At 42.2% G+C, this 11,463-nt stretch overlaps 1 protein-coding gene across 1 annotated transcript in view; it reads right to left on the bottom strand.

Moving 5' to 3' along the window:
• Window positions 1-465: 465 nt before the first annotated feature.
• Window positions 466-11,463, bottom strand: part of LOC129725274 (uncharacterized) — an 80,365-nt gene continuing 69,367 nt past the window's right edge. Inside the window, exon 4 of the mRNA XM_055680875.1 lies at window positions 466-740. Coding sequence (XP_055536850.1) covers window positions 576-740 — 165 coding nt within the window. The 3' untranslated portion in view covers window positions 466-575. The remainder of the gene's footprint in view (window positions 741-11,463) is intronic.

Here is an 11,463-nt window from a genome sequence, read left to right as displayed (position 1 = left end):
AATTATGACAATCGTAATAATATTAATTGCCGTGCCACGCGAAATATTTCCAACGGATTCAAATAATTTACCTCGTAATGAACAGAGTGGCTCTAATGAACTAATCAACATTAAAAATAAATCAGCCATTGCTATGGTGCATTATTGTAGCGAAAGCCACACATCACATCACATTTTATGTTCAAAATAATTAAAAATGAGATTTTAATCCCCCACTAAAAGATTTCACACCAATTCATACAGCAGTTGTCACCGAAAATTCACAAGCTCTCGCTAGAATTTGAGAAAGTGTTACCTACTCTGCAAACGAGGTTGCCTGAAATTTCTGAATTGTGTATTGTTCTGTTTCATTCATATTCTATGTTGAAAAATTATAACTTTCATACATAATATCCTTTGTCATACAACATAACAATCTTTCCAATGGTGGGATTTCTTTCAAAGGCTTAATGGGAGGTTTTTTTCCCGAAATATCTTACTTATTATTAGTACCAAGTATGCTAAGAATCACAGTCACTAGGCTAAAGCATACGAACCACGACATCGTTTCCCTTAGAGCCACAATACGTGCGCCATTAATTCCCTCCTTTCTGGTCGTTGTTATCGTCATCAATGTTTACGTTAATGTTCCTGTCGCGGTCGGTTTTCGTGCGGAAGTAGCTTCCTGCGCCAGCAGCCTGTAGATTACCTGCGATGCTTTGTACCAAATCGTTGACTGCCTTCAGTGTTTGGATCGGAATCTGTGCGAAAACAAATAACAGAAACAAAGGAAAGTTGAAATTACCAACACCGGCATAAACAACCCAAAATAACGCCGTAACAGGTGGCCTGAAAGTCTATTAACAGGTGGACCAAGCCGTGACGAAATACAATAAAACTCAAACGCTCGATTCTAGCGCCTAATTGAGAAGAAGATTGCTTTCTACTCTGCTCCTCCAGTCGGTTCGGAAGAAAACTTCAGACCTGGAAGCCTATGGCAGCGTGGGCAATAATAAGTAGGACTTTGTCTCGCACAGCTTTCACCGGGGAACAGACTGCCCTCGAAGAATGTAGTAACTGAATCTTGAACGCCATTTGTTACAGACCGATGCTGCTATAGTCATAACCTTGGTGGCTTCGAGTGTTGTTTATGTTTATGGCGAGAACAAATTTAACAAAATTATATCGGCAATTGAAAACAGATTCGATACGCTATACATTTGCTCTATAACTAATGTCCACCGAACTAACAGATTGCCGGCAAACCGAAACGGAGTTAGTTAATCAACCGCGAAGCAGCCAAGGGGTGAACAACAAAGCTTTGATTGAGTCTTGGCGAAGTTTTCAACACTGGACGACAAATAAGAAGAGAGGTTATAATTGTGCCAAAAATAGGTTGCATTCATCAAAATGTCCGAAACGTATCGCTTTTACTTTTTCTGTTGAAAAAATTGAAAATGTTCCCTCTTGTTTCAGAACAAAAACAACGTTGTTGCACCCGAACTTAGTTTTCGTTGTTGTTTTTATCCCATTGAGTAGCCCTTGCCTGGATAGCGAGTGCCATATGGTTTTAGCGCAAAACTTGGGCTGTGCAACGCCCTTACCGGGGTGGTAGACTACAACTACAATTTGTAATTGGATCTGTGTTTTTCTCTGCATCCACGTGGGAATAACATAACAGTTTAATTTAGTTCCGGTTCCACTGCTAGACCACGCCAAGTGTCTTTCAGCCAATTTTATTGGCTCTTCTCTTAAGTTCCTGCTCGATCGTTACTGGAGATAACTTGCCGTGCATTCTCTGCTGGCTCTAGACAGTTGGAGGCAGAATGAAGCACAGATAAAGTGGGCAGCAAAGTTGTAATTATACGGGAAACTTTGAAATGGTTCTGTTATCGTTGCTGCGGTTTAGGGGCTATAACGTAGTCGAGTATAGTAGAAACCGCATCTTTGTTGCTTACAACATAATATGCATGACAAGTTATCTTTAATTGTACGAAAGTTTGAGGAGGCTTATCTGATGAAAATTTGTTAGCCAACAAGGGATTCATAGTGTTACTTTCGTCTCACCCAATTTATGCTAGCTGTGTCTATAAGTAGACGTCACAGACACGTCCGTTCAGAAGAGTATGAGATTGGGGAAATGGCTCCTCTAACCCGCATTTTTCGTAAAGGATAGTGAGTTCGAATCCTAGAGATACATTAAATGAACCTTAATAATTTTTTTGATTAAGAAAAAGTTCACACAAAACTGTTTTTGCAAACATAGCATTTTGTCGTGATACATTAAATTCAAATTCCAAAATAACGATTTCCAATCGAAATAATTAATTAATTTATAATATATTATTTTTTATAGGGTTAATCATATAAACAGGTAAAAAATGAACGCTCCAAATGAAGTATAATATGCCCCAGTGCGCTTGAAGTCTCAGCAGTAAACGCTGAAGCAATGAAACATATCAGCCCTATTAGAGTTGCGCGTTTAATAGCGCCAGCTGGGAGTCTCGGAGTGCCGGTGCCACTGTACACGATTCTGGAAAAACTGCTATCAGAATTGAGTAGTAGTCTACGACCCACATGAGGGTCAGAAATGCGTCCCGATCACCGCAGGGGTACCGCAAGGTACCTTCCTGGGTCCGGTACTGTGGAATGCCATGTATGACGGTGGGTGATTGTGGGCTTCAAGAACGATATAACTCTAAAGGCATACGGCGAGCCAGTCAGCGAGGTCGAGTTGAAAGCCGCTCTATCCATACGCGTAGTTAAGGATTGGATGCACTCCAGGAAACTGAAGTTAGCGCATCACAAGACAGAGGTCATCGTGGTGAACTACCGCAAATCGGTACAGAAGACGGCAATTAGTTGACCCGGTGGATGCACTATCGCCTCAAAGCGATCCTTGAAACTCTTGAGGGTAATAGTCGACGACAAGCTCACGTTTGGGAACCACATCGGCTACGCTTACAAGGAAGCTTCCACGACTATAGCGGTATTATTGCACATGATGTCGAATAGCTCGGCGGTATTTAGCAGCAGATGAAAGCTGCTCGCTAGTGTGGTAACGTCCATACTCAGGTATGACGGACCCGTGTGGTCGAAAGCGTTGGGAACTTCCAGTTACCGCGGTAAACTGGAAAGCATCTACAGGCTCATGTGGCTGAGGGTCGCATGTGCGTATCGAACCGTGTCATATGAGGCAATGTGTGTCCATTGTCAAAAAGACGTAGAGTGTTTTGACCAACGTGACACGAGAGGTATACGAACCACCAGAAGGCCAACTTCGATGGCCAGGTGGCAGCGAGAATGGTTCAATTTTACCAAAGGTAGCCGGACGCATCGACTCGTCCCGGAGATAGCCAGATGGATCGCGAGCTGCCATGGGGAAGTTAACTTCCATCTGACACAGATACTGTCAGCCCATGGCTGCTTTAGGTAGTACCTGCACAAATTTGGGCACGCGGAGTCATCTAAGTGCCCACAATGTGCGGACACGGAAAAAAAGCGCTAAGCATTGGCTATTTGTTTGTCCACGTTTCGCGCAGGTAAGAAGCGAAATTTTGGCAGTAAGCGGGCCGGATATTACTTAGGAAAACATAGAGGGAAGGATGTGCGAAAATGAGGGTACCTGGAGAGCAGTCATCACGGCTGCTTCACAGATTGTTTTTACGCTGCAAGGCATCAATCGACAAAACAGCCATCGAAATGCCAGTGAAGGCTAACCTTGCAAAGTCAGTACATTAACAAGAGGTGCATTAAAAGCATTGTCGCCCCTGCAGCAATGCCTAACGGCGGTACCAGGGTGATTCGGGCTCGAGAAAAATGGAGAAACGTAGAGGTGGGGCGTATCGCCCGGAGCTGTAGTAAACACGCAAAATTTTTCCTTGTTACTTTAGAAGCAATAAGGAAAAATTGTTATTTTGGCTAAAGACACTGATAGTGTTGACAGAAGTGGTTGGCAACTGGCTGGACACGTGTAACTTGAGACCCTAACGTGGTCATTCACCTCTGTCCAGCAACTCCTATCCCAACCTCCACGTGGTGCCGACCGGGACACGAGTAACTTTAGCGGAGATCGGGTAACCAACCCCTGGTGGAAACTATGGTCGTATGCTGACTGGGAAGGGGGGCGTACGCGGCTGTATCCCCATATTAGGGTCGGTGTACAACAGCGTCTGACCCGAAGCGGGCGGCTGAGTTATGGAATGCTGTATCCCGCCAGTTACACCTAAGATGGCAGCCCCATCAGCAGGATGTAGGTATCGCGACCCTGGCATGGTATCATACCGAAACCTCTCTTCAACCACGAACAACGAAATTAGAAATACGGAACGGATCAACCGACAAAGACCTAGGCTACGAACACGGAGAAAGATGAAGGTAAACGATTAGAAATTGGATACTAGGAACGTCCGATCTCTCAATGAACCGGCGCGGCCCGCTGGGAAGGACGGTATCCTGGCCGAACTTCTAAAACAGGAAGCGAGCGGCTGTACCATGCGATCCACCAGATAATACTAAGGATCTGGCCGGATAAACAAATGCCGAACAACTGGTTGGAAGGCTTCATATGTCCTATCTATAAGAAGGGTGACTATCGAGGCATTACGTTGCTCAACACCGCATATAAAGTACTCTCCCGTATCCTGTTTTTCAGATCGAGACCGTTAACGGAATCCTTTGTTGGCGAATACCAGGCTGGTTTTCGACAGGGGCGTTCCACGACGGATTAAATCTTCACCCTGCGACAGATCCTCGATAAGTTCCTCACCATCTGTTTGTGGATTTCAGGGCGGCATACGACTCAGTGAAAAGAAACGAGCCGTGGCAGATCATGCTGGAACACGGTTTCCCTTCGAAACTTATTAGGCTGAGTCGTATGACGCTGGAGGGATCGAAAGGGGGATGCGCTCTCTAACTTACTGTTCAACATCGCTCTTGAAGGTGCAGTACGAAGAGCAAACGTGGAAAGAAACGGAACGATCCTCACGGAATCTCACATGCTTCTTGGTTTTGCGGACGACATCGATATCATCGGTGTCAACCGTAAGGTCGTGAAGGAGGCCTTCGTACCTTTTAAGAGGGAAGCAGCGAGATTGGGACTTGCCATTAACTCTGCCAAAACGAAGTACATGGTAGCTGGCAGGGAGCGTGGGAGTTCCCATGGTGTTGGCGCTGAGGTGGAGATAGATGGGGAACGATTTGGAGTGGTTGACGAATTCGTTTATCTTGGTACGCTAGTGGAGTGAAACGACGAATTGCAGCTGCGAACAGGACCTTTTACGGATTACGTAACCAGCTATGGTCCCGTAGTTTGCAAACTCGCACAAAACTAGCGCTGTATAGGACGCTGATACTCCCGGTGGCTCTTTACGGACTAAAGCATGGACGCTGAAGGATGCTGATCGACGAGTGCTTGGAGTTTTTGAGCGTAAAGTTCTGCGATCGATACTTGGCGGTAAACTGGAAGATGGAGCGTAGCTCAGACGCATGAATCACGAGTTGTACCAGATATACAAATATGCTGATACACTGGGGTCTTTTTTACGCGGGTTAGTTTTATGCGGTTTTTTTATACGCGATTTTTTTACGAGATTTTGTACAATAACGCGGATTATTTCTATGCGATTTGGAAGATTATTTTTACGTGGTAATAAATAAGTTTAGTATAAGTAAATCCAATAAAGTAAAAAATCAATCGTATGGTTCATGACAATAGAATATTCTGTTTTATTAATCTATATAATGCATATTTTTAATATATTTGTTTAATATATTTGTTGAGACCCTAACGTGGTCATTCACCTCTGTCCAGCAACTCCTATCCCAACCTCCTCGTGGTGCCGACCGGGACACGAGTAACTTTAGCGGAGATCGGGTAACCAACCCCTGGTGGAAACTATGGTCGTATGCTGACTGGGAAGGGGGGCGTACGCGGCTGTATCCCCATATTAGGGTCGGTGTACAACAGCGTCTGACCCGAAGCGGGCGGCTGAGTTATGGAATGCTGTATCCCGCCAGTTACACCTAAGATGGCAGCCCCATCAGCAGGATGTAGGTATCGCGACCCTGGCATGGTATCATACCGAAACCTCTCTTCAACCACGAACAACGAAATTAGAAATACGGAACGGATCAACCGACAAAAACCTAGGCTACGAACACGGAGAAAGATGAAGGTAAACGATTAGAAATTGGATACTAGGAACGTCCGATCTCTCAATGAACCGGCGCGGCCCGCTGGGAAGGACGGTATCCTGGCCGAACTTCTAAAAGCAGGAAGCGAGCGGCTGTACCATGCGATCCACCAGATAATACTAAGGATCTGGCCGGATAAACAAATGCCGAACAACTGGTTGGAAGGCCTCATATGTCCTATCTATAAGAAGGGTGACTATCGAGGCATTACGTTGCTCAACACCGCATATAAAGTACTCTCCCGTATCCTGTTTTTCAGATCGAGACCGTTGACGGAATCCTTTGTTGGCGAATACCAGGCTGGTTTTCGACAGGGGCGTTCCACGACGGATTAAATCTTCACCCTGCGACAGATCCTCGATAAGTTCCTCACCATCTGTTTGTGGATTTCAGGGCGGCATACGACTCAGTGAAGAGAAACGAGCCGTGGTAGATCATGCTGGAACACGGTTTCCCTTCGAAACTTATTAGGCTGAGTCGTATGACGCTGGAGGGATCGAAAGGGGGATGCGCTCTCTAACTTACTGTTCAACATCGCTGTTGAAGGTGCAGTACGAAGAGCAAACGTGGAAAGAAACGGAACGATCCTCAGGGAATCTTACATGCTTCTTGGTTTTGCGGACGACATCGATATCATCGGTGTCAACCGTAAGGTCGTGAAGGAGGCCTTCGTACCTTTTAAGAGGGAAGCAGCGAGATCGGGACTTGCCATTAATTCTGCCAAAACGAAGTACATGGTAGCTGGCAGGGAGCGTGGGAGTTCCCGTGGTGTTGGCGCTGAGGTGGAGATAGATGGGGAACGATTTGGAGTGGTTGACGAATTCGTTTATCTTGGTACGCTAGTGGAGTGAAACGACGAATTGCAGCTGCGAACAGGACCTTTTATGGATTACGTAACCAGCTAAGGTCCCGTAGTTTGCAAACTCGCACAAAACTAGCGCTGTATAGGACGCTGATACTCCCGGTGGCTCTTTACGGACTAAAGCATGGACGCTGAAGGAAGCTGATCGACGAGTGCTCGGAGTTTTTGAGCGTAAAGTTCTGCGATCGATACTTGGCGGTAAACTGGAAAATGGAGTGTAGCTCAGACGCATGAATCACGAGTTGTACCAGATATACAAATATGCTGATACACTGGGGTCTTTTTTACGCGGGTTAGTTTTATGCAGTTTTTTTATACGCGACTTTTTTACGAGATTTTGTACAATAACGCGGATGTTTTGAAATAACGCGGATTATTTCTATGCGATTTGGAAGGTTATTTTTACGTGGTAATAAATAAGTTTAGTATAAGTAAATCCAATAAAGTAAAAAATCAATCGTATGGTTCATGACAATAGAATATTCTGTTTTATTAATCTATATAATGCATATTTTTAATATATTTGTTGTTATAATCAATTAATAGGCAATTTTCGTTGATTCGGTAGGAAGGAACAAAAATATATTAATGATTGTATAACGATACGAGTCAGGGTCGTTGCGATTGACTTCCGATTACGGAACGAAAGCAAGTGGCAAATTTTTTATTAAAAATTTATTGTCATGTTCTTCTATGAATTTTAATTTTAGAAGCACTATAAACTCATTTTGTGTGTTTCGTTACCATTTTTATATCATTTTTCAAGTTAATATTTACTTACGTGCTATTATTTTTAATCGGATCTTTTCATTGAATGGAGTATTTTACTCGTTTTTTTAAATTACGCGGTTTTTTTATGCGCAAATTTTTTCAACGCGGTACAACCAACCGCGTAAAAAAAAGACAACGGTGTATAGTGAAGGTAATACAGCCGGGCAGGCTTCAGTGGGCTGGACATGTATCCAGAATGCCTGACGAGAGAGCCGCCAAAACTATCTACAGTAGAGAACCAGGAAGAGGCCGTCAACTCCGTGGTAGGCCTCGTACGCGGTGGAAGAAGATGCACGATCTGCTGGTGTACGAGGAACCTGGAGAACGGCTGCCCAAGACAGAAGAAGCTAGACATCTCTAATTCGTTCGGCCCTAGACCGGTGAACAAATTAGGTAAGTGTTGACAGAAAATATGGTCGGCGTGCGACCATACCGAATCAAGCGCCAAAAATATTATTTCGAGTAATCGGCGATCAAAGCTTAACCACCCCGTATGTTTCCTGCAAGCTGCTGCAGGGAGTTTATGTTATAATACCATTATAAACTGTGATTTCATTTCATTTTTTTCATGAAAGATAGATTATTAATTTTGATATCCACTGGCGTTAAAAACTCAGTTTTCAAAAAAGTGGCGCTTGCTTCGATCTGGCCGCACGCCGACCATATGATTTCCAGCATTTATATTGATATAGGGGTAAGCGGGGCAAGACCGCCCCCTTAAGCAATTCTTTTTATAGAAACAAAAGTTGCGGCTGCAATTTCATTTTTTCTTCGCTCAGAGGTTCTTCTATCCAATACCCGCATTTAAAAAATAAGAACTGAAATATTTTTGTTTATTTTCCAGCTTTTTTTTTCAATTTTAAAAATTCATTGAAAATGTGCAGATCTTCTTCATGCGGGGTAAGCCCGCCCACCAGCGGGGTAAGATCGCCCACCATTTTTTGAGGATAACGAATATTTTTAGGGCCAAAACGGTTGATTTAATCGGTGTAGTGTCTCTGACAAAGTTGTAGATGGTATTTTTTTTCTTTTTTAATAAAATATACACTGTGAAAAATCTGAAAAAAAAATATTTTTTTTTTAAGTTTTAACTTTTTTTGTTTTTTGATTATCCAAGTTCAAATCAATGTTAAGGTAACTTTTTGTGGTTTTCAAAATACATAGATTTTTCAAAATGAGGGTTTTTCAAGATATTCAATTTATAATAAACCTGTCTTTAAGCTAAAAATAAAAACTCATTATACCTGTCTGTATGATTTTTTTTTTGAAGACTTTTTATGTATACAGTAATAATAATAATTATTGATTTTTTATTCATGTTTTTTTAATGTATTTTTTTTTTTTGAATAACAAAATTACCAACGACTCTATACATCAAACAAACCGCCCAAAAAAATTCTTTACAAAATTTGTGCTATTAATATTTCTATTACTCCATGATCCAACAACCATCAAATTTTAGCTTACCTTTTGTAGATTTTGCAGGCCAGAACATTATTTTTTAAATTAATTTGAAGAAAAAAATAATTCTATTTTTATATCTTTTCATTAAATTTTTTTACAGTGTATACTTTTTTCGGAAGTAAAAACTACTATTTTCAACTCTGCCGGAGACGTCATATCGATCAAACAAACCGTCCTGGCTCTAAAATTATTTTTGTTCATTAATACCATTTTTACACAACTTACTTTTTTTAAAAATTAGTCGCGTTAAATAAATATTACTAGAAAAGCTTCTACCAAATCAAAACTGGTCGATTAACATCGATGTCTTATGTGGCTTGAAATTGCTTTACTGATCCTGTAAATATTCCCTTTGTAGTGTCGAGGCATTTGGGTCTTGAAGCAAAACAACAAGCACTTGTATACGTGGCGGACTTACCCCATGTTTAGTGGGCGACTTTACCCCTAGTGGAACATTTTCATATTCCATCGAAAAAGTAGTCGAAATTACAAGATTTTTCACGTTTTTCGATATTTCCGAAAGAAGACAGATTCAGGCAAGCGGTTAAACGTATATTCACGAATAAAACAATAGATTTTTAGACAGAAAAACCTTAAGTCCCGTTGCCGCAAAACAATAGCGCATTGACTGGTTGCCAGCTGATAAGTTGTTTCTGATTATTTATGTGACCGTTCACGCACTATCAAAAAAGAAAGGGGTGCAAAATGTTATGTAACTATACTGTAATAGATATGTTAAAGAAATTTTTCAATTATTTTATAACTTGGTAGTAAAACTACGATGGGCGGTCTTACCCCGCTGGGCGGTCTTACCCTGTTTACCCCTACTCAAATTTGAAGAGCTATAGCTTTTTTAGGGACATTCTAGCTCTTTAATGTCTTCGCCGAATTGTTATGCAACAGAAAACGTATCTTTTTAAGTCATGAAACGTATGGTTTAAGCCATTCTGAGCTCTCTTGAATAGAAATTGCAAAACAGTAGGTTTTCCCATACAAATCTTCATACAAATTTGAAATGCAATGCACCAAGTGAGGATAAAACCAATCGACTTCCGATAAATTTAGGAGTGTTTGGGCCCCAAATAGAACAAAAAGAACTAGGTTCTCACCAGTGATGGAAACGAAACGAATATGATGCAATCATCGTTTATTCTCGACATGTACACATCTTGAAGTGTACAGACCGCGACTAAACTTGAATTCTCTCAACCCATAATGAAATGATGATACCCCAGTCAGAATTTCATGGAACGCGAGTCGGACCATCGGACCCATCTCTCTCAAAATTCATGCGGGTTGAACGAAATTCGCTCGAAATACACGATCTCTCGTATTGGTGTGTGCGCTGCTCTATTTCTGTTTTTTCGTCTTCCTCTTTTGGCGACGGTGCAAAGGTTTCTGGGAGAAAACAAAAACATTACAAGACTACATCAGCTCTGAGAAGCGATTCGCTCGTTGCGTTTGTCTCTCCATATGCCGGTCGTTAGGGGAAGAAAGAATAGCAACAGGAGAATATCATGTCGCCTGAGCAGCAGCGGAGGTGTGGTGCGGTGAGAGGCAAAGTGTGGGGCAGCGGTTGAGTTGAGCGAGAGTAGGAGAGCATACACTGTCATTTTCTTTCTTTTTCTGACAAAAAATCATATTCATGAGTCAAAAGAATAAGGATATAACAAGTTCTGATCGCTCTCTGTAACAGAGACGAATAACTTCATATACCGAGTTGTGCACATTGAGAACCACGTGTTGTGGTGTACGCTAATGAACTAAAATATATCGTAAGGAGGAAAGCAAAGAGAGTGCGCAAGCATCGGTACTTTGTTTTTCGCATACTGACGACGATGTCAACGCATCTTAGGCTTGCTTTATATGTATTCAAAATCGCTAGAGGTGGTTTTTTTCCATCGCTGGTTCTGATCTTGTACTATGATTTTTTTAATTTTTTCCATAACGACGCCCCACTCTAATACACACACATGCTCCATACCTACACACACACCACACTCACGTGCACGCGCTCCACACACACACAAACACACACACACAAACACACACACACGCTTCACACACACACGATTCACACACACACGCTTCACACACACAAACACGCACACACATGCTTTACACACAAACATGCACACACAGGCTTCACAACACACAAACACGGCTCACACATACATACACGCCCAACACAC

Source organism: Wyeomyia smithii, chromosome 2 (genome assembly GCF_029784165.1).
Source record: "Wyeomyia smithii strain HCP4-BCI-WySm-NY-G18 chromosome 2, ASM2978416v1, whole genome shotgun sequence".
NCBI classification, from domain to species: domain Eukaryota; kingdom Metazoa; phylum Arthropoda; class Insecta; order Diptera; family Culicidae; genus Wyeomyia; species Wyeomyia smithii.
The sequence above is the reverse complement of the archived record's forward strand: the minus strand, read 5'-3'. Positions and strand labels throughout refer to the sequence as shown.